General features: G+C 41.8%; 2 protein-coding genes across 6 annotated transcripts in view; both read left to right on the top strand.

Annotated features, from left to right (window-relative positions):
• The first annotated feature begins 6,867 nt into the window (after positions 1-6,867).
• Positions 6,868-23,257, top strand: part of LOC146407254 (olfactory receptor 1J4-like) — a 100,978-nt gene continuing 84,588 nt past the window's right edge. The window contains exon 1 of the mRNA XM_084995140.1: positions 6,868-7,462. Within this exon, the coding sequence (XP_084851266.1) occupies positions 7,272-7,462 (191 nt within the window). The 5' untranslated portion in view covers positions 6,868-7,271. The remainder of the gene's footprint in view (positions 7,463-23,257) is intronic.
• The window catches only part of LOC110257124 (olfactory receptor 1J4-like), a 38,349-nt gene continuing 21,959 nt past the window's right edge, over positions 6,868-23,257 (top strand). For 3 of the 5 annotated variants that reach the window (XM_084995152.1, XM_084995158.1, XM_084995163.1), the window contains exon 1: positions 6,868-7,462. The gene's annotated coding sequence lies outside the window, so the exon portion shown is untranslated. The remainder of the gene's footprint in view (positions 7,463-23,257) is intronic. The other 2 variants (XM_084995165.1, XM_084995173.1) reach the window with 1 other exon arrangement.

Raw genomic sequence — 23,257 nt, 5'->3', positions numbered from 1 at the left:
GGACGTCTTTCCATTGGAATGACAGCTGGGAAGGGATAGTGCAGCAGTGGCTGCCATCTGGGGGAAGTGGCCAGGAGGGGAAAGAATAGATTTGAAAGTATTCTAGGACTGGACTCTTCTTCTCTCCATCCTCAGTTTTCTTATGTGTATAATGAGAAAAAAGCTGCAAGGATGTGATGAGATAATGCATGTAAAGCATCTCCCACAAAGCCTGACACACAGCAGGCTTTTAATGAAGGATCAGTTAATTGAATGAATTGAGCTAGATGTCTTGCCTTGATTCTGGAAGAAAGCACTTTTATGGCAACCAGAGGTACTGTACTTTCCAGAAAATATAACATTTCTTCACACTCCTGTGCCTTTTCACTTGTTTCTTTTGCCTAGAACCCATTTCCTCTTTTTGTGTTTGACAAAAACTATCTCGGAAGTAAAGCCTTCCTTCAAATGACTCAGAGGAAAGTAAACTTCTCCCTTCTGTGTGCTGGCTGCACTGGAGCTTATGTCTATCACAGTGTTTCCTCATTCTATTGCAGATATTGCTTATGTGACTGTCTTGCCTGTGGGCTTTGAGCGCTTTGGTTCAATATTCATTCAACAAATGTTTATTTAGTCCTTGTATGTGCTAAGTATGACTTTGTGATTCATTTTTGTCCCTCCAGGGTCTGGTATGTAATCACTACTCAATAAATATTAGTTGAATATATGAAACTGAAAAGAATGTGAACATTAATATCATGCAGACTTGGCTTTAAGTCTGGGTTCCACCACTTTCTGTTGTGTAACTTAGGGCAGGTCACTTTACCTTCTGCAGACTGTTTTCTCATTGTCAAGTGGGAGGTGTAATATTTCTGTTGGAGGCAAGCAATGTGCAGCACCTGGAATTGAGCAAATGATCTTTCTCCTTCCTTTAAGAGGAGTTTAGGAATTTCTTGGTGGCTCAGCGGGTTAAGAACCTGGTGTTGTCACTGCTGTGGCTCAGGTCACAATTGTGGCACAGGTTGGATTCCAGGCCTGGGAACTTCCACATGACGTGATTGTGGACAAACAAACAAACAAACAGACTAGTTTAAATGTTTGGGACCTTACCTGTGCCTTGAGAGGATGATGAAGAGCTTCCTTCAGAGCACAATTTGGATAAAAAATTTGATTATATCGAGTTCCCATCGTGGTTCAGGGGTGACAAACCCAACATATCCATGAGGACTTAGGTTTGATCCTTGGTGTTGCTCAGTTAAGGATCTGGTCTTGCCTTGAGCTCTGGTGTAAGTCACAGGCATAGCTTGGATCTGGCATTGCTGTGGCTGTGGTGTAGGTTGTCCACTGTAGCTGTGATTCCACCCCTAGCCTGGGAACTTCCATACGCTGTGGGTGCAGCTCTAAAAATAGACCAAAAATTGATTATATCACATGTTCATAAGGTTGTGCTGGTAAAATATAAACTAAGCAATTTGGAGGACAATTTGGCAATGAACTATCCACGACCATGCATACCCTATGTCTTAGACTACTTGGGCTGCTTTCAGAAAGTACCGTAGACTGGGAGGCTTAAGCAACATTTATTTCTTGCAGTTCTGGAGGCTGGGGAATCCCAGATCAGAGTGTCGGCATGGTTGGATTCTGGCAAGGGCCCAGTTTCAGACTTGCTCATGGCTGCCTGCTTGCTTTATCTCATGTGGTGGAGAGAGACAGAGAGCAGGTTGTCTAGACTCTTCTTCTAAGGACCCCAGTAATTCTGCCATGAGGACCCCACCCTTCTGACCGTATCTAACCCTAATTACCTCCCAATGGCCCCTTTTCCAGATACAATTACACTGGGGGTTAGGGCTTCAACATATGAATTTTGTGGGGTGGGGACATATTCAGTCCATAATATCTAGTAACTCCACTTCTTGGTGTTTTGAAAACTCTCCCTCATGTACACAACTGGAGACATGCACAACAGTGCCTGCAGTCTTGGACTGTCTGTAATGGCCAAACACTAGCCAAACCTTAATGTTTGTCTGTAGCCTCATGGGAGTTAAATGTGGATCTGTTGTCTGTGTATCAATGTGGAGAAATCTCATAAACATATTTAGATAAAAACCTAAATTTGCGGAAAAATATATAGATTGAAGAGAAAGCATAAAATAATATATGGTTTTCTTTGTACATCAGATGTACTGCTGGTTGCCCCAAGCAGAGATGGGGTCCCAGTTTAGAGGGCCTCGGGACATCTCAAAGGATTTCATCAGCTTTGCCTCATCTCCATTTTCATAGCTGATCCTTCTTCTCTGTTTTTCCTTTTTTTTTGGCCCATCTGTGGAATGCAGAAGTTCCCTGTCCAGGGGAACCATGCCACAGTGGTAACTTGAGCCACAGAGGTGACAACTCTGAATCCTTAACTGCTAGGCTACCAAGGAGCTCCCTTCTTGTCTTTTAAGACTCAGCTCAGGGGTCATCATCTTTTCCCAGGAGAGTTTATGTGAACATCCAACCACCCCACCTCTCATTCTGGAACCCCACTCACAGGGCTCTCTCTATTATAACCCTACTTCATCATTTTATAATTACCTAAGCGATGTTCCCCTCACCTAACTGGACATTTGGGACCATGCATAATTCTTTCCCCTACTCTTCATGATACAGAATTTTATTTATTTATTTATTTTTGCCATTTCTTTGGCTGCCCCCACGTTCCCAGGCTAAGTGTCAAATAGGAGCTGTAGCCGCTGGTCTACACCAGAGCCACAGAAACTCGGCATCTGAGCCGCGTCTGCAACCTACACCACAGCTCACGGCAACGCCGGATCCTTAACCCACTGAGCAAGGCCAGGGATCGAACCTGCAACCTCATGGTTCCTAGTCGGATTTGTTAACCACTGAGCCACAACAGGAGCTCCCAGAATTTTAGAAAAAAAGAATTTTAGGGGTCTTCCCCTGCTCCTTAGTGGGGATCACTGCTAGAGGTCAGACAGTGTCTGGGGGTTGAAAGCTGTGACCTCCAGCTCCACCAAACCACACTTCTCCATGAATGAAATCAACTTGCCGGCTGAAGTTCTGCATCCAGAATCCAGCTGGTAGCAAAGCCCTTGTGTGTTTCCGTCTGTTCACATGGAAGCAAACCCTACTTACCATCACAAAGTGAGGAGCAGGGTAGCTTTGAGCACAGCTCCACTTCTTCATCTGTAAAATGGGGACCATGAGACTTCAAGGCTTTGAAATTGCTTTGAAATTTTGGGGCCCAAGGATCCCAAAACATTAGTTAAGCAGTTACTATGGAGTGTGTGTGTGCACAAAACATAGAGTGAATTCTCCATTAATTTCTCTCTGTTGCCTTACTGCCCATGAGGAGTAATCCTGACATTCAGGGACATTCATTTTTTTCCTTGAAGGAAAGAAGATGGAATTCCATAGAAAGAAGGAGATAAGACACACAGCTCTGAAGGTATGGAGTTGGGGCTTGAACGCAGATCTAGCACCAAATCCAATTTTCTTTGTCTCTAGGCAGAGACCCTAATTAGATCTCTTAAAAGATTTCCAAATTAGTGTTGCCACTGTCTTGCCTCAGTCCTCTCATCTTCAGATGAAGCAGATTGGGCCAGATCAGGGGTTTCTGGTCTCCTCTGTGGACCTCTGTCACTGGAATTACTGGTGGAGCTGTGTGAAAAACTGTATGGCTCTACACAGTGGTCAGAAACTCTGATGCACTTCATCTAGAGCAGGGCATAGAAATTTGTACTTGTGAGAAAATATTCCAGGTGATTCTGATATGTAGCTTGATTTGGGACCCCTGAGTGTCAGAGCTTCTCAATCTTTAATGCACTTAGGCAACTTGATAAATGCACATTCTGCCTCAGAAGGACAGGGCTGGGCCTGAGATTCTGCATTTCTAACAAACTCTCAGGAGATGCTGATGCTGCTGGTTTGGGTACCACGCTTGGTGAATCGAGAGCCTAGGTCATATTGGAAAGCATTTCAGGTTCTGATGTATTTTTTTCCTCTTTCAAGTTTGCACCTGTGGCATATGGAAGTTCCCAGGCTAGGGGTTGAATCGGAGCTGTAGCTGCTGGCCTGCACCATAGCCACAATAACACCAGATCTGAGCTGCATCTGTGATCTACACTGCAGCTCCTGGCAAGCTGGATCCTTAACCACTGAGTGAGGCCAGGTATCAAATCCACATCCTCATGAACCCTATGGTGGGTTCTTAACCTACCAAGCCACAATGGGAAGTCCCCTGGCTCTGACATCTTAAGATTCTAGCTTGCTGGAGGGTTCTCAGCTCCTATCTGCTAGCTCCTTTCTCTCTGCTGATGACTTTGCTTTGATTCCTCCTCTCTTCCCAGGCCCCACTGTACTCATGCACACTTTTCAGTCTAGTGAGGTTGGACTCCTGGTATTTATCAGGATGTGGCCTCCCCATTTCCTAAGGAGCCCCTGTTCTTAGCTCCTCAGCACACAGACATTTGATATGTCTCAGGCTGCTGTCACTGTGATGGTGCAGGGTTTGTTGGTTGGTAGGACATACCTAGAAGGTGGAGGTGGGTGAGGCATTCTTCCCACAGAGCAGCTTCAGTCCAGCCATGGGGTGATGATGGCAGGGGGAGGTGGCATAGATATGCCCCACCCCAGACATAGGAACCGGGGGATTTGTATTCTCTTTGGCCCCTGGGGGAAGGGTCTCTATTTGCCTGCTGACTCCTCTCCCCCCCACCCCCGCTATCCTGAACTCCATGGAGACTCCTTCTCCACAGCCTTTGGGGACTCCATGACAGCGGTGGCAGGGGAATGCCCAGGATGACACATGCTTTGTAGCCTGGGGAGGTTGGAAAAGTTTGGCTGAGTGGGTCCCCAGGCTCTGTGTGGGGAGCACAGTCATGTTGCTTGTTTAGAGGGGTCCCCTGGGCTCCTTTTCCCCATCCATTCTCCCTGCCCCCACCCCAGACTGCAATCCATTCTTGGGACTCCATATTTTTCTTAAGCTTTATGACCTTTTTCACAACACATATTCTTCCTGTGGGTCTCCTAACACTTCACATTTCCCTCTTGCCTGGAACGCCCAGTCTCTTTCTTTCTTTTTTTTTTTTTCCTTTTTTTGTCATTTTAGGACTGTGCCCATGGCATATGTGGCATATGGAAGTTCCCAGGCCAGGGCTCTTATCTGAGCTATAACTGCCAGCCTATACCACAGCCACAGCAATGCCAGATCCTTAACCCATTGAGCAAGGCCAGGGATCAAACCTGAATCCTTATGGATACTAGTCGGTTTCATAACCTGCTGAGCTACAATGGGAACTCCGATGTTGTGTTCATTCCTACTGTACAGCAAAGTGATTCAGTTATACACATTCTTTTTTTTTTTTTTTGTCTTTTTGTTTTTTGTCTTTTGTCTTTTTTGTTGTTGCTGTTGTTGCTATTTCTTGGGCCGCTCCCGCGGCATATGGAGGTTCCCAGGCTAGGGGTTGAATCGGAGCTGTAGCCACTGGCCTACGCCAGAGCCACAGCAACGCAGGATCCGAGCTGTGTCTGCAACCTACACCACAGCTCACGGCAACGCCGGATCGTTAACCCACTGAGCAAGGGCAGGGATCGAACCCGAAACCTCATGGTTCCTAGTCGGATTCGTTAACCACTGCACCACGATGGGAACTCCAGTTATACACATTCTATTTCATATTCTTTTCCATTAGTTTATCAGAGGATATTGAACATAGTTCCCTGTGCTATACAGTAGGACATTGTTATTTATCTATTTTATGTATAATTGTTTGCATCTGCTAATCCCAAACTCCCAATGAATCTATCCTCCACCCACTTCCTCCTTGGCAGCCAAAAGTCTGTTCTCTATGTCTGTCAGTCTGTTTCTGTTTTGTAGACAAGTTCATTTATGTCATACTTCAGGTTCCACATATAAGTGATATCATATGGTATCTGTCTTTCTCTTTAAGACCACTGTTGATTCATTTGCTATAACCAGTACTGATCCAGAAACCTGGCCTGGGGCACACACAATAACATTGGGCATGCGTATTCTTTTTACGTAAATCACAGTATACAGACAACCCACCAAACTGCTGACGGGGGAAGTTCCTTGGTGGTTCATTAGGTTAAGCAACTGGCTTTGTCACTGCTGTAGAATATTCCTGGCCTGAGCTCCCCCCAAAAAGGATGGCCTGGACAGCATTATCACTGCCTTGCAAGGAGGCACTTGTGCCATTGTCCAGAGTGTTGTGTGTTCATACCTGATGAGTCTATGAATGTATCATTTTATTAAATCACATGAGGGCACAAGTGACTGTCCTGAGTCCCCAGGCTAGGGGATTTAATAAATGATTCAGATCATGGGCTTGTGGTGGAAAAATTTGCTACTTATTTTGGAAATCATTATCCTAAACTGTGTTTTTTTCTTGCAGGAGCCTACACTGTTGCTGCAATACCTGCCTCCAGATGCAGCCAGATAACCACCAAATGAGCCACCTCCAAGCCAGTCACACCCTTGCTGGCCATTCAGGGCACATTGAAGAAGAGGGAGACATGTGAGATCATAGGAGCTGGTCACTAGAGTGTTGGTGTCACCAAGCCAAATTTCGGTCTGTTCACCTGTGGGCAGTAAAGCCTCTCCTTACTCTGGGTTGCAGTGAAGGAAAGGGCAGCATTTGTTGCAGGGCTTCAAGATGGCTAATGGTCAAAAATCTCAATGGCTTTCAGGGAAAGGTGTTTAAAGACAGTGAGTTCGAGGGTTGCAGGTGCAGGACCAGCTGGCAGACATTCCTCTGATTGGTTGGTAGTGAGGTAATTAGGAGTCAACATCATTAAACTTGGGGTTCCAACCAGGCCACGTGCTTGTGGTTAGCAAGCAGTTAATTTTTCCCACCTGGTAGGGCTTTCAGTGTCTGCCAAACAACTCAAAGGATACGGCTCAGAATATTACCTTTAGCCCTTGAGGAGGAACTAAAAGTCCTTGATTTTGTTTTGTGGCTAAGTTATTCTTTTTTTGTCTGGCTTGATTATTTCCCTTTCTTTCTGTATTTTTCTCATGGCTCTGACTAAATGTATTCTTTGGAACTCGGGGAAGCCCTAGGAGGCTAACGTTTATCTACAAACCAGCAGCAGGCTGAGGACTCAGGGTGGAGCAGTGGAGGGGGGTCGAGTTTCCCAGGAAGACCCCCTAGGGTCCTGTTCAGGTACATCTGGAGAGGACACAGAGAGGACAGAGAAGAGGTGACTGCTGATTGACCTGCAAGTTGGACTTGGCTGATTGGAGGCGCCTTGATCCTGCCTGTTTCCTTGAAATGTACCCTCTGCCCTTGGTTCCCAGGCTGGGAGCCATTTTTGAGGAGGCAGCCTTGAAGGAACTGTGTGTTGCTGAGACTCTCTGGACAACATGCGAGTCTAAACCCACTGAGGGCCTCTGTAAAAGCTTTCAAGATCCTGGCCAGCGGGGGTGGAGAGTAGCTTTTGGCTACCAAGACAAGCCTTGTAGGTGAGTTCCCTTGCTTATGAAAACTGCCTCCTACCATTCTGGGGCAGGGGGATGGTGGCTGGCTTTTTTTTTCAGAGGCCAGTTTGCGAACAGACAGGTGGGTTTTCTGCCCCCGCTCCTCCACGGCAACTGAATTACGCTCTGTGTGAATGGAGGGGCTTGTGTGTGGGTGTCTTTCCTATGCTCTTTACCTTTCAAAAGCATCTTCCCTAAAATATTTTTCCCCTAATTAGTTTTTGACATTTGTTTATTGTGGACCTGAACTGATAGTACAGGTAACAGAAAATTTTCAGCAATTGTGTGCTTTTTCAGGTGGTTTCTGCTCTGTGGTTATTATGAATAGTGCTGCTATGAACATTCATGTACAGGCTTTTACGTGGATGTAGGTTTTCTTAGTTATATGCCTAGGAATGGAATTGCTGGGTGCTATGGTAACTCTATGTTTGAACTTTTTGATAAGCTGCCCATGTTTTCCAAATTGGCTACATTATTTTAAGTTCTCATTACCAGTATAGAAGAGTTCACCTGACTCTAATTCCTTGCTAACATTTGGATATTGACCATTAAAATTAAAAAAAAAATTAACCATCCTAGTGGAAATGAAGTGGTATCTCATTGTGATTTTTATTTGTATTCTCTAATGATTAATGATGTTGAGTATTGTTCACATGCTAATTGGCCAGTTTAATTTTATTTTTTATTTTCAACTATTTTTTCCTGTTATTTCCCCAATACAAATTTTTTTTCCTTGCTGTACAGCATGGTGACCCAGTTACACGTATATGTATACATTCTTTTTTCTCCCATCATCATGCTCCATCATAAGTGACTAGACATAGTTCCCAGTGCTACACAGCAGGATCTAATTGCTAATCCACTCCAAAAGCAATAGTTTGTGTCTATTAACCCCAAGCTCCCAATCCATTCCACTCCCTCCCCCTCCCCTTTGGCAACCACAAGTCTATTTTCCAAGTGCATGATTTTCTTTTCTGTGGGAAGGTTCATTGAAAAACGTCTATTTAAATCCTTTGCACATTTTAAAATTGGGTTAATAGTCTTTTTGTTGAAGTGTAAGAATTCTTCATCTGTTATTATACAAATATCTTATCAACTATGTGGTTTGCATATATTTTCTACCTTTCAGTGCGTTGTCTATTCATTCTCCTGATGGTATCTTTTGAAGTACAAAACTTGGTTATTTTGCTGAATTCCTGTTGACCCAGTTTTTCTATTACCTCTTGTGCAGACAAGCAGTTTGGTGTCATACCTAAGAAACCATTGCCTAATCTAAGGTCACAAGAGACTCACTCCAATGCTTTTCTCTAAGTGTCTTGTAGTTTAAGCTCTTACATTGAGCTCTATCATCCTTTTGAGTTATTTGTGTGTGTGTGTGTGTTTTGTCATTTTAGGTCCACATCTGTGGCATATGGAGGTTCCCAGACCAGGGGTCTAATTGGAGCTATAGCTGCCATCCTACACCACAGCCACTCCAGATCCAAGCTGCATCTGCGACCTACACCACAGCTCATGGCAATGCCAGATCCTGGCCCACTGAGTGAGGCCAGGGATCGAACCCACAACCTCATGGTTCCTAGTCAGATTCTTTTCCACTGCGCCACGATGGGAACTCCTGAGCTAATTTTTTAATGTAGTGTGATGTGAAGGTCCAGCTTCATTCTTTTGTGTCTGGCTATTCAGTTGTCTCATCACAGTTTGTTGAAAGCACTATTCTTTCCCCCTTGAATTTCCCTGGAAGCCTTCTTGAAAATAAATTGCCCATAAATGTGAAGGTTTATGTGTGGGCTCTCAGTTGTGTTCCTTTGTCTAGCATTATGCTATATGGCATTGTCCCTTTTAATTGAAATATAGTTTCTGTATGACAATTATATAACTTACAGGTGTACAATATAGTGATTCATAATTTTAATTTTTAATTTTTTAATTTTTACTTTTTTGATTATTTTTTTGTGGGCCATATCCTTTTTATTTTCTACTTGAACACATCTGTGTATAATTGGATTTCCAGTTAATTTTATTTACCTGACATAGTGCTCAATTTTTTTTTACAAAATAAAATACATAGATTTAAACACAATTACATTCACACAGATTATTATATCATTGGCTCTTAAGAAACAGATTAAGGAGTTCTCGTTGTGGTGCAGTGGTTAACGAATCCGACTAGGAACCATGAGGTTGCGGGTTCGGTCCCTGCCCTTGCTCAGTGGGTTAAGGATCCGGCGTTGCCGTGAGCTGCGGTGTAGGTTGCAGACGCTGCTCGGATCCCGAGTTGCTGTGGCTCTGACGTAGGCCAGCGGCTACAGCTTCGATGAGAACCCTAGCCTGGGAACCTCCATATGCTGCGGAAGCGGCCCAAAGAAATAGCAAAAAGACAAAAAAAAAAAAAAAAAAAAAAAAAGAAACAGATTAAGTGACTCCCTCTGGAGAAGTGGAATGGAAAATATGCTGAGACAAATAGGAAATTTATTCTATACTTTATCCCATTTTGTATGGCTTTCGCCTTTACTATTTAGTATTATCTATTACATTAATTTTTCTTTAAAATTAGCATTATATTAAAATTGTGTATACTATGCAACTAAAATTTATAGAGAAGAAAGCCTTATATACCATTAAATATTTTATATAGCATAATAAAAAATAACTGGTAAGAATAACAAAAATAATACACCCTCTGAAAAGAAGTAAAACATAAAATACACAAATTGGTTTAAAAAACAGTGTAACTATATAAATATGTCCTCACAATTTGTTACATCTTATTGATTCTTCAATAAAGGCATTACACCATTCTAGGTGATGTGATAAACAAGATATTATAGACTTTACATTGTACCATGGAGAGAAATGTTTATTAATAACACAATTGTAGAACTATATTATTTAATTGTACAGTTGCATTATATAATTATAATTATCATAAATTCTTTGATGGAGAGGAAATCAGAATCAGTTCTAAGAAGACTTCAGCATTCCAAGAATGATGTCAAATGACCCCCTTCATGGTGGATTATGCACTTATTTACTATGAGATATATTTCTTCTTCAGAGATTCCTTGTTTGTGTATCAATTATAGACTTTTGGTTTGCAGTTATTCTGAGGTTTTGATACAAGAATCTATATGTATATGAGATTGTTTTAAGTTGTTCTCTTAATTGCAAGTTCATCTCCAGTGTCCTGCATTTGTACCCACCTCTTATGTTTTCTGATTTTGGTGGTATAATTGTGCATGGATGATTTCGTATTTTTACTGTATGTATAACTTTACTGGTGAGCCTTGTCATTTGTGGAATTTTTGTTTCCTGTTGCTGCCTTTTCTTTTCTGCCTAGAGAAGTTCCTTTAGTATTTGTTGTAAGGCTGGTTTAGTGTTGCTGAATTCTCTCAACTTTTGCTTATCTGTGAAGATTTTGATTTCTCCTTCAAATCTGAATGAGAGCTTTACTGGGTAAAGTAATTTTGGTTGGAGGTTTTTTCCTTTCCTCACGTTAAGTATAACATGCCACTCCCTTCTGGCCTGCAGAGTTTCTGCTGAAAAATCTGCCAATTACCTTATTGGGGTTCCCTTGTATGTTACTTGTTTCTTTTCCCTAGCTGCTTTCAAGATTTTCTCTTTGTCTTTAATTTTGGTCAGTTTGATTAATATGTGTCTCCGTGTATTCCTCCTTGGGTTTATTTTATGTGGTACTTGTGCTTCCTGGATTTGAGTGAGTGGTTCCTTTCCCATGTGAGGGAAGTTTTCGGCTATTATCTCTTGGAATATTTTTTCTGTCCCCTTCTCTCTCTCTTCTCCTTCTGGCACCCCTATAATGTGGATGTTGGTGTGTTTAATGTTGTCCCAGAGTTCTCTGAGACTCTCTTCATTCGTTTTCAATCTTTTTTCTCATTTCTGTTCCGCATCCATAATTTCCACTAATCTGTCCTCCACCTCGCTTATTCGTTCTTCTGCCTCCTGTATTCTGCTGTTGGCTGCTTCTAGTGAATTTTCTATTTCAGTTATTGTATTTTGCATCTCTTCTTGTTTAAATTTTATATCTTGTATCTCTTTGATCAGTGTTTCCTGTAAGTTATCCATCTTTGCCTCCAGTTTATTTCCAATGCCTTGCATCATCTTCAGCATCAACAATCTAAAGTCTTTTTCCTGGAGGCTAAGAATCTCCTCATTGCTTAGCTGATTTTCTGGGGTTTCACCTTAGTCCCTCTTCTGAGTTATAGTTCTCTGTCTCTTCATTTTTATAGGTTTTTAGTGTGGTGACTTTTTTACAGATAATGGGGTTGTATCCTCTCTTACTTTTGGTGTCTGCCCCCCTTGTGGCTGAAGTCTGTATGGGGGCTTGCTGTAGGCTTCCTAATGGGAGCGGCTGATGCCTGCCCACTGGCAGGTGGAGCTGATTCTAATCCCTCTTGTGGGTGGGGCTTAGTCTCTGGGTGGGATTAGAGGCAGCTGTGTAGCCTGTTTACTGAGGGGGGGTGCTGTGATCCCAGATGGGTTGTTGTTTGCCCTGGGGCTTCTCAGTGCTGACTGATGGGTGGGGCCAGATTTTCCCAAAATGGCCACCTTCAGAGAAAGGCATGTTGCTGAATATTCAGGAGAACTTTGCCTTCAATGTCCCTCCCTCACAACAAGCCACATTCACCCCTGTTTTCCCAGGATGTCCTCCAAGAACTGCAGTCAGATTTAACCCAGATTCCTATGGAGACCTCGCTCTGCCCTGGGACCTAATGCACGTGAAACTCTGTGTGCACCTTTTAAGAATGGGGTCTCCGTTTCCCCCAGTCCTGTGGAGCTCCTGCGCACAAGCCCCACTGGCCTTCAATGCCAGATGCTCCAGGGGCTCTTTCTCCCAGGGCCAGAGCTCAGCACGTCAGGGTTTGATGTGGGGCTCAGAACTCTCACTCCTGTAGGTGAGTCTCTCTCTGTGAGCCAGTTAGTTTTCAGTCTGTGGAGCTTCCCATCCAGGAGGTATGGGGTTGTGTATATCACGAAATCACCCCTCCTACCTCTTGATGTGGCCTCCTCTTTTTCTTCTGGAGTAGGGTATCTTTTTTAAGGTTTCTGGTCCATTCGGGTGGGGATTCCTCAGCCTTTAGTTGTGAATTTTGTTGTTTTTAGGAGAGAAGTTGAGCTCCAGTCCTTCTATTCTGCCATCTTAATCCTCTCTCCAGTGATTCATAATTTTTAAATGTTATACTCCCTTTATAGTTATTATAAAATATTGGCCATATTCCCCCTGCTGTACAATATATCCATGTGTCTTATTTCATACCTAATAGTGTGTCCCTCTTAATCTTCTGAAGTTTTCTTGCCCCTCCCCTCTTCCCTCTGCTCACTGGTGACCACTGATTTGTTCTCTATATCTGTGAGTCTGCTTCTTTTTTGTTATGTTCACAACAAAAACAAAGGTTGTTGTACTTTTAAGATTCCATATATAAGTGATGTCATATATTAGTTGTCTTTTTCTGACCTTTTTCACTTAGTATAATCTCTTCAATACCATCCATAGTGCTGCAAATGGCACAATTTCATTTTCTTTATGGCTGAGTAGTAGTCCATTGTGTAATATGTGTATTTATATGTGTGTGTGTATATATATTTATACACATACACATTCATCTGTTGGTGGACACTTAGGTTGCTTCCATATCTTGGCAATTGTAAATAATGCTGCTATGAGTATTGGGGTGCATATATCTTTTTGAATTAGTGTTTTGCTTTTTTTGGGGGGGGTTATTCACCCAAGAGTGGAATTGTTGGGTCATAGTTTTAGTTCTATTTTAGTTTTTGGAGAAACTACTATACTGTTTTCCATACTGGGGCGGCACCAATTTACAGTGCCACTAACAGTGTACCAGGGTTCCTTTTCTCCACGTCCTTGCCAACATTTGTTATTTACATTCTTTTTGATGATGGCCATTCTGACAGGTGGGAGGTGATATCTCATCACAGTCTGATTTGTATTTCTCTGATAATTGGCAATGTTGAGCATCTTTTCATGTGAAGTCTACGCATGAATTAGTACTTAATTCCTTAGTTTGCAGTAAGTTTTGAAATTGGGAAGTGTGAGTCGACCAACTTTAATCTTTTTCAAGAATGTATTGATTATTCTGGTTCTATTGCATTTCCATGTGAATTGTAGGATCAGCTTGTCATTTTCTGCAACAAATATAGCTTGAGATTTTTAATGGGGATTGTATTGAATTCAGACTATTTATTATTTCTACTAGGTTTTTTGGGGGTTGATTTCTTAAGAGTTTAAATATATACAGCATCTTCCATTTGCAAGTAGAGATAATTTTCGTTCTTTACAATCTAGATGCCTTCTATTTCTTTTTCTTACTTAGACGTGCTGGTTGGAACCTCTAGTACAATGTTAAATGGAAGTGGCAAGAGTCATTGTTATTCTTGATCTTAGAAGGGCAGGACTAGGAAGCTAAGCTAAAGGGCTAGTGAAGCTCACAAGAAAAAGAGATCCTGTCTGATGACTAGAGTGGGCTGGTGTGAGAGGGTACTTTTAGAAGATGACATGGCACTTAAACTAGGTGGGCTTACCGTAAAGTGCCACAGAGGAGGAAATAATAGTGGGAAGGCCCTGAGGGAAAATGTATATGCTCGATATGAGAGAATGAGAGCCCATTGTAGTTAGGACCCTAGTTTTGAATACTTACGAGACCTGAAATGGGGAGGAAACTCTTTTTTTTTTTTTTTTTGGCCACAGCCAGGATTGAACCTCTGCTGTAATTGTAACCTATACCACAGCTGCAGCAAAGCTGGATCCTTAACCCACTGCACCATCAGGGCAGTTCCAGGAAATGCTGGAAGAAAGTGAGATGTGTAAGGAGGAGAGCCTCTTAAATATGTAATATCATTCTAAAAGTCATGTATTGTTTCAGTAAAAAAAATATAACATGCTGGAGTTCCCTGGTAGCTTTTCAAAATTAGCACTTTCGTCTACCTGGAATTGACTTTTTGTGTATGTTGTGAAGTGATGGTGGGGATGACTTTCTTTTTTTTCCCCCTTATTTTTGTTTGCATCAAGACACAATAATTTGAATGGTTCGTGTATAGACTCCTTTGAATTGCAATAGTATGAAACTGTCAGCTGTGAATAAAATGCAGTTTTGTTTCTTTTCCTAGAGAATTTCTTTTACCTATTTTTCTTATCGTACTGTGGCCTCAAGTACAATGTGGGATAGTTGTGATAAGAGCTGGTGTTTTATCTTGTTCCTCATGGAATTAGGAAGAATTAAATATAAAACCATCCATATTATCTATGCTGTATGTTTGAAAAAAGACTCCTTTTTGCAGACGAAGAAAATTTTCTTCTATGTCCATTTGCTAACACACCTTTTTAATGAGCATATATTGAGTGATATCAAATGTTTTTTTTTTTTCCCACTGTACAGCAAGGGGGTCAGGTTATCCTTAGATGTATACATTACAATTACAGTTTTTTCCCCCACCCTTTCTTCTGTTGCAACATGAGTATCTAGACATAGTTCTCAATGCTATTCAGCAGGATCTCCTTGTAAATCTATTCTAGGTTGTGTCTGATAAGCCCAAGCTCCCACTCCCTCTGCCTCCCATCAGGCAGCCACAAGTCTCTTCTCCAAGTCCATGATTTTCTTTTCTGAGGAGATGTTCATTTGTGCTGGATATTAGATTCCAGTTATAAGTGATATCATATGGTATTTGTCTTTGTTTTTCTGGCTCATTTCACTCAGTATGAGATTCTCTAGTTCCATCCATGTTGCTGCAAATGGCATGATGTCATCCGTTTTTATGGCTGAGTAGTATTCCATTGTGTATATATACCACCTCTTCCGAATCCAATCATCTGTTGATGGACATTTGGGTTGTTTCCACATCCTGGCAATTGTGAATAGTGCTGCAATGAACATGCGAGTGCATGTGTCTCTTTTCAGTAGAGCTTTGTCCGGATAGATGCCCAAGAGTGGGATTGCAGGGTCATATGGAAGTTCTATGTATAGATTTCTAAGGTATCTCCAAACTGTTCTCCATAGTGGCTGTACCAGTTGACATTCCCACCAGCAGTGCAGGAGGGTTCCCTTTTCTCTACAGCCCCTCCAGCACTTGTTATTTGTGGATTTATTAATGATGGCCATTCTGACTGGTGTGAGGTGGTATCTCATGGTAGTTTTGGTTTGCATTTCTCTTATAATCAGGGATGTTGAGCATTTTTTCATGTGTTTGTTGGCCATCTGTGTATCTTCTTTGGAGAAATGTCTATTCAGGTCTTTTGCCCATTTTTCCATTGATTGATTGGCTTTTTTGCTGTTGGGTTGTATAAGTTGCTTATATATTCTAGAGATTAAGCCCTTGTAAGTTGCATCATTTGAAACTGTTTTCTCCCATTCTGTAAGTTCCCCTTTTGTTTTCTTTTGGGTTTCCTTTGATGTGCAAAAGCTTTTCAGTTTGATGAGGTCCCATGGGTTAATTTTTGCTCTAATTTCTATTGCTTTGGGAGACTGACCTGAGAAAATATTCATGATGTTGATGTCAGAGAGTGTTTTGCCTATGTTTTCTTCTAGGACTTTGATGGTGTCTTGTCTTATATTTAAGTCTTACAGCCATTTGGAGTTTATTTTTGTGCATGGTGTGAGGGTGTGTTCTAGTTTCATTGCTTTGCATGCAGCTGTCCAGGTTTCCCAGCAATGCTTGCTGAATAGACTTTCCTTTTCCCATTTTATGTTCTTGCCTCCCTTGTCAAAGATTAATTGACCATAGGTGTCAGGGTTTATTTCTGGATTCTCTCTTCTGTTCCATTGGTCTGTCTGTCTGTTTTGATACCAGTACCACACTGTTTTGATGACTGTGGCTTTGTAGTATTTCTTGAAGTCTGGGAGAGTTATGCTTCCTGCTTGGTTTTTGTTTCTCAGGATTTCTTTGGTGATTCTGGGTCTTTTGTGGTTCCCTACAAATGTTTGGATTGTTTGTTCTAGTTGTGTGAAAAATGTCCTGGGTAATTTGATAGGGATTGCATTGAATCTGTAGATTGCTTTGGGTAGGATGGCCATTTTCACAATATTGATTTTTCCGATCCAGGAACATGGAATATCTTTCCATTTCTTTACATCTTCTTTGATTTCTTTGATTAAGGTTTTATAGTTCTCGGCATATAGGTCCTTTACCTCTTTGGTCAGGTGTATTCCGAGGTATTTGATTTTGTGAGGTACAATTTTAAAAGGTATCGTATTTTTGTATTCCTTTTCTAATGTTTCATTGCTGGTATACAGAAATGCAACTGACTTCTGAATGTTAATCTTATATCCTGCCACTTTGCTTAATTTATTACTCAGTTCATGGAGTCTTGGGGTTGAGTCCTTAGGGTTTTCTAGGTATAGTATCATGTCATCTGCATACAGTGACAGTTTGATCTCTTCTCTTCCTATATGGATGCCTTTTATTTCTTTTGTTTGTCTAATTGCTGTGGCTAAGACTTCCAAAACTATGTTGAAGAGCCGTGGTGAGAGTGGGCATCCCTGTCTTGTTCCAGATTTGAGTGAGAAGGCTTTCAGTTTTTCCCCATTGAGGATTATATTTGCTGTGGGTTTCTCATAAATGGCTTTGATTATATTCAGGAATGTTCCCTCTATACCCACTTTGGCGAGGGTCTTGATCATGAATGGATGTTGAACTTTGTCAAATGCTTTTTCTGCGTCTATTGAGATGATCATATGATTTTTGACTTTTTTTTTTGTTGATGTGGTGTATGATGCTGATTGATTTGCGTATGTTGAACCATCCTTGTGAACCTGGGATGAACCCAACCTGGTCATGGTGTATAATTTTTTTGGTATGTTGTTGGATTCGGTTGGCTAAGATTTTGTTGAGAATTTTTGCATCTATATTCATCAATGATATTGGGCGACAGTTTTCTTTTTTGGTGGTATCTCTGCCTGGTTTTGGAATGAGGGTGATGGTGGCCTCATAGAATGTCTTTGGGAGTATTCCTTCTTCTTCAACCTTTTGAAAGAGTTTAAGGAGGATGGGCACCAATTCCTCTTTATATGTTTGATAGAATTCACCTGTGAAGCCATCTGGTCCTGGACTTTTATTTGTAGGGAGTGATTTTATGACCTCTTCAATTTCATTTCTAGTGATCGGTCTGTTCAGTTGGTCTGTTTCTTCTTGATTCAGTTTTGGCAGGCTGTAAGATTCTAGAAAAGTGTTCATTTCTTCCAGATTGTCAAACTTGTTGCCGTCTAGTTGTTCATAATATTCTCTTATGGTTTTTTGTATTTCTGCTGTATCCGTTGTGATTTCTCCTTTTTCATTTATAATTTTGGTTATTTGGGTTCTTTCTCTCTTTTTAGTGAGTCTGGCCAGGGGTTTGTCAATTTTGTTCACCTTTTCAAAGAACCAGCTCTTGGTTTTATTAATTTTCTCTATTGTTTTTTGAGTCTCTATTTTATTGATTTCTTCTTTGATCTTTATAATTTCCTTCCTTCTGCTGACTTTAGGTCTTTTTTGTTCTTCTTTTTCTAATTCATTTAGGTGGAGGGTTAAGTTGTCAATTTGGGATCTTTCTTCTTTTTTGAGAAAGGCCTGTATTGCTATAAATTTCCCTCTGAGCACTGCTTTCGCAGCATCCCATAGATTTTGAGAGGTTGTGTCATCATTATCATTTGTTTCAAGGTAGTTTTTAATTTCCTTCTTGATTTCCTCATTGACCCATTGGTTTTTTAGGAGCATGTTGTTTAGTCTCCATGGAGTAGGTTTTTTCTCTTTGCTTTTCCCATGGTTGATTTCTAATTTCATGGCGTTGTGGTCAGAGAAGATACTTGAGATAATTTCTACGCTCCTAAATTTATTGAGATTCACTTTGTGTCCCAATATGTGGTCGATTCTTGAGAATGTTCCATGAGCATTTGAGAAGAATGTGTATTCTGATTTTTTTGGATGTAGTGTCCTGAAGATATCAATGAAGTCTAACTTTTCCATTGTTTCCTTTAGGATCTCTGTTGCTTTATTGGTTTTCTGTCTAGAGGATCTGTCCATTGATGTGAGGCGGGTATTTAGGTCTCCTACTATGATTGTATTCTCATCAATATCTCCCTTTATGTCTGTTAATATTTGTTGTATGTATCTGGGTGCTCCTATATTTGGGGCATATATGTTGATGATAGTAATATCCTCTCCTTGGATGGGTCCCTTAACCATTAATGAGGGTCCTTCTTTGTCTTTCTTTGTGTCTTTTGTTTTAAAGTCTATTTTGTCTGATATGAGCGTTGCGACTCCTGCTTTTCTGTCATGTCTATTGGCGTGAATTATTTTTCCCCACCCTTTCACTTTCAATCTATATGTATCTTTTGTACTAAGGTGAGTTTCTTGTAGGCAGCATATTGAAGGTTTTTGCCTTTTTATCCACTCAGCCACTCTGTGTCTTTTGATTGGGGCATTCAGTCCATTGACATTTAAGGTGATAATTGATAGATGATTATTTATTGCCATTTGAACCTTGTGTTCCAGTTGATTCTATGGTTCTCCATTCTTCCTTTCTTTCTTTTTTTTTTTTTTTGGTTGGATGGTCTCCTGTTATTATCTGCTTGAGTGTATTTTTTTTTTCATTTTTTGCAAATGCAATATTTGGTTTTGGCGTGTGGTTGCCCTGTTTTTATGCTAACCCCTTCCCATAATTGTGTGTTTTAGCCTGATGGTCCTGTAAGTTCAAACACTTCATTACTATATTAAAATTAAGAAGAGAATCATACAAACAAACAAAAAGGGTTATTTACTTCCTAACATCCCTTGCCCACATTTTATGGTTTTGATGACTCTTTTTTATTTTTTTCTTTTTAATTTTATTTTGTTTGAAACATGTTCATGATTAAATCTGTATGCTGGCTTATTTGAGTGACTGCTCTCTGATTGCGGTTTCCTCAGTCCTGGTTCTTCCTCTTCTTCTTCTTCTTCTTTTTTTTTCTTTTTTCTTCCCTTTCCTTCCTTTCTTTTTGGTTTAGAGAAGCCCTTTCAATATTTCCTTTAACCTGGGTTTTGTGTTGGTGTATTCTTTAAGTTTTTGTTTGTTGGGAAAAATTTTTATTTCCCCTTCTATTTTAAATGATATTCTTGCTGGATAGAGTATTCTAGGTTGCATATTTTTTCCTTTTAGCACTTTAAATATGTCTTGCCATTCCCTCCTGGCCTGTAGTGTTTCTGTAGAGAAATCAGCTGATATTCTTATGGGGGTTCCCTTGTAGGTAACATTCTGTTTTTCTCTTGCTGCCTTTAGGATCCTCTCTTTATCACTAACTTTTGCCACTTTTATTATGATGTGTCTTGGTGTGGGTCTGTTTGGGTTCAGTTTGTTTGGGGCCCTCTGTGCTTCTTGTATCTTGAATCCAGTATCCTTTAGATTTGGGAAGTTTCCATCGATAATTTCTTCAAATATATTTTCCATTCCCTTATCTTTTTATACTCCTTCTGGAATTCCTATTATGCGTAGATTGGCCCGCTTTATATTATCCCATAGGTCTCTTATATTGCTTTCCAGTTTTTTGATTCGGTTTTCTGTCTGTTGACCGGATTGAGTGATTTCCATTATTCTCTCTTCCATATCACTGATTCATTCTTCTGCATTATTCATTCTGGTTTTTACTGCCCCTAGTTCAGTTTGCATCTCTGCAAATGAATGTTGTAGTTTTTCTTGGCTCCTCCTTATATTTTCTAGTTCCTTTCTGAGGGTATCTGCATTACTGTTCATATCGTCTCTTAATTCCTTCAGTATTTTCAGTATTTCTCTTTTGAACTCCAGGTCTGTCTGACTGCAGAGATCTGTTTCATTGTTGACTGTTTTAGGTGAGTTCTCCTGTTGGTTTGACTGGGGGTGGTTTCTCAGCTTCTTCATCTTGCTTGTTGTCTTCTTTCTCCTGAGGGAGTTGTACTCTCCGTGATCGTGTAGTGTTTGCCTTGTCACTGCCGTGGAATATTTCCTGAGGGCTGGCGTTGTTGGTCAATCTTTTTTGAGGCAGTGTGGCTTTTCTGGAGTGTTGATGGGGCTAACAGTGTTTCTTTGAAGCAAAGGAGGACTTCCTGAGGGCAGACAGGACTGGGAGGTCCACACCACGATGATAGCAGATTTCACTTGGTCATGTAGAGCTTGCTCTGGTGTTTTTAGGCTGTGGGCTTCTTGCAGGGGGTTGGAGGTGTTGGGCAGCTGTTCTTCAGGGTTGCATCACCCCCTGGGGGCTGGAGTAGCTATCTGAGTCACTGAGAACCTAAGAGGCTCTTCCCTAGGGCAGCCCACCTGAGAAGGACGGCCTGAGAATGTAGGCGGATGTTTTCACAGTCTGGCCGAGCTTGTTGCAGCTTTTCTGGGCTGCAGGGGCTCTTCCAGGGGGCTGGTGGTGCTGAGCAGTTATTTCACGGGAGTGGGGCACCCCCTGGGAGCTTGGGCGGGTAGCAGGGCCCTTGGAGACCCAAGAGGCTCCTCCCCAGGGCAGCCCAACTCAGAAAAACCATCTGAGATCTTTTCCCGACTCGGCCAGGCTTGTTGCAGCTTTTCTGGGCTGCATTGGGTCCTGCCTGGAGCTGGCTGTCCTATGCAGCTGATCCACTAGAGCATCCCCTGGGGGCTTGGGTGGGTAGCAGGGCCGTTGGAAACCCAAGAGTCTCCTCCCCGGGGCAACCCGACTCAGAAAAACCGTCTGAGAATTAGGCCGATCTATTCACAGCCTGGCTAAGCTTATTCTAGCTTTTCTGGGCTGCAGGCCTTTTCTCGGGGGCTGGTGGTGTTTGGTGCTGCTCTTCGGAACTGTAGCCCCTCCAAAGGGCAAGCAGGCCTGTGCAGGGACAGCCCCTGCAGTGGTAGGCTTCAGGCAATTGTTGAGGCCAGCCCTCCTGGATGGCAGGCAGCCCCAGGTCCGGTGAGAGCGTAGGGGATGGCGGGGGTGTGGGGAGGGGATGCTCTGGGAAGCACAGCTTTCTGCTAGCTAGCGGGCCTGTAAGCTTGCTGTGGCGTGGGGGGTATTCTATGGGGACCCACCCCTTCTTCTCTCCCCTCCCCAACTCGGGCACAGACCAGGCTCTTCTCCCAGGTTCCCTCTGATGTGGCTTTCCACTTCCCCGCCCCTGGAGTATTGCTCCCTTCCTCTGCGACAGCTTTGTTTTCTAGTCTCCCAGGCAGTCTCTGCCCCATCAAATGGTTTCTAGACCTCCCAAGCAGTTTCCGCTCTGCCCCGCCCCCTCAGCCTGGGGACTAACCTTCGGTGCCCAGCCCCCACCCAGGTGTCCCCCGGCTCCCTCTCGGGGGCCTAATCTCAGTGGCGAGGTCTCGGTGCCCAGCCCTCCCCCCAGGTGTCCCCTGTCCCTTTCTCAGGGATTAACCTTCGGAGGCGAGGTCTCAGTGCCCAGCGCCACCCCCGGGCGTCCCCCGGCCCTTTCCCAGGGACTAACCTCTGGAGCCGAGGATTCGGTGCCCAGCCCCCACCCAGGCGTCTCAATTTTTGGTGACTGTGTCCGTAGTTCAGATGGTCCGTTGGGTTCTTGATCGGCTTTTCCGTACTCCAACTTACTGCTACACTCTTCTCTGCATCTGGGGATTCCTCCGGTTCGTTTGATCTTTTCGCCCGGTAGGTGACTTTCCAGGGTGCGGGATCACTTTCTCCTCCACAGTTCCCTTTCAGGAGCGCCCGTCCCGCTGGGATTCACCTTCTCTCACTCTCCTCTTTTCTCCCGTTCTGCCCAATAATGTCACGAACTTCTTGCCGTTATTGGAGTTTAGGTTCCTCTGCCAGCGATTGGTTGTTGTTCTGTGCAAGTCATTTATTCTGTAGATGTGCTTTTTTTGTCGTGTTTGTGGGAGAGGGCGAGCGTGTCTCCCTACTCCTCCGCCATCTTGTCCTAATCTTCAAATGTTTTTTTTCTTGTATCTGTTGAGACATTATTCTTGCATCATATAATTTTTGTCATTTGTTTTGTCATTGTAGTGACCCACTTTGATTGATTTTTGAAAGTGAAATCAACTTTGCATTCCTGGGAAAACTCAGCTTGGTAGCAATAACATCATATTTTCTTCTGAGTTGTTTTTAATTGTCTTACTAATATTTTATTTTGAATCAGTGTATTTAATTCATGAATGAGATCAGTCTATTCCTGTACTCTTTTGCAGTGTTCTCATAACTTTATGTATCTAGGTTGTGCTTATCTCTAAATGGGGATTGGCGAGTTCTCCTTTAATTTCTATTTCCTGAAAGAGTTTTGCAAGCCAGAAATGATTTCTTTCTTGCCTGTTTATAAAACTAAATTCACTGTTGCAGCCATCGAGGCCTGAAATTGTCTTTGAGGATAGGTTTTTCTCTACTGATCCAATTTCCTCAAATGTTATAGGTCTAATTTCTTACTCGCTTTTTTGATGGGTTATATATTTTTTTAGAGATTTGTCTTATTTAATCTAAATTTAAAATTTATTCATAGTATCCTCTTTATTTTAATATCAGAGGTAATACTGTTCTGTGTTAGAACCACTTTAATGATATGATTTCATTGTAAACTAATACATGATTATACTATAAATAATACAATAAGAAAATAAAATAATAATTTTTGTAAGAAAATTAATAAGAAAATGGAATAATTACTATAATTTTTAAGTAAGTTAATTAAAAATTTGACCATATGAATTCTGCAAAGGGAGGATTTTTTTATTATAGCTCTAGCAAAAGGGGTTGCAAAGATGATGTCCTGAATTGAAAATGAAATAAAAACTTCCTTACGTTAAAAAAATCACAAAGTTAAGTAATAAAGAATTGACTA

This window comes from Sus scrofa, chromosome 1, assembly GCF_054392235.1.
Source record: "Sus scrofa isolate SSC_HxYL_T2T_F1_AM1 chromosome 1, Sscrofa_HxYL_maternal_Yorkshire_Landrace_v2.0, whole genome shotgun sequence".
Lineage (NCBI taxonomy): Eukaryota > Metazoa > Chordata > Mammalia > Artiodactyla > Suidae > Sus > Sus scrofa.
This window is presented reverse-complemented; position numbering and strand designations above follow the sequence as displayed.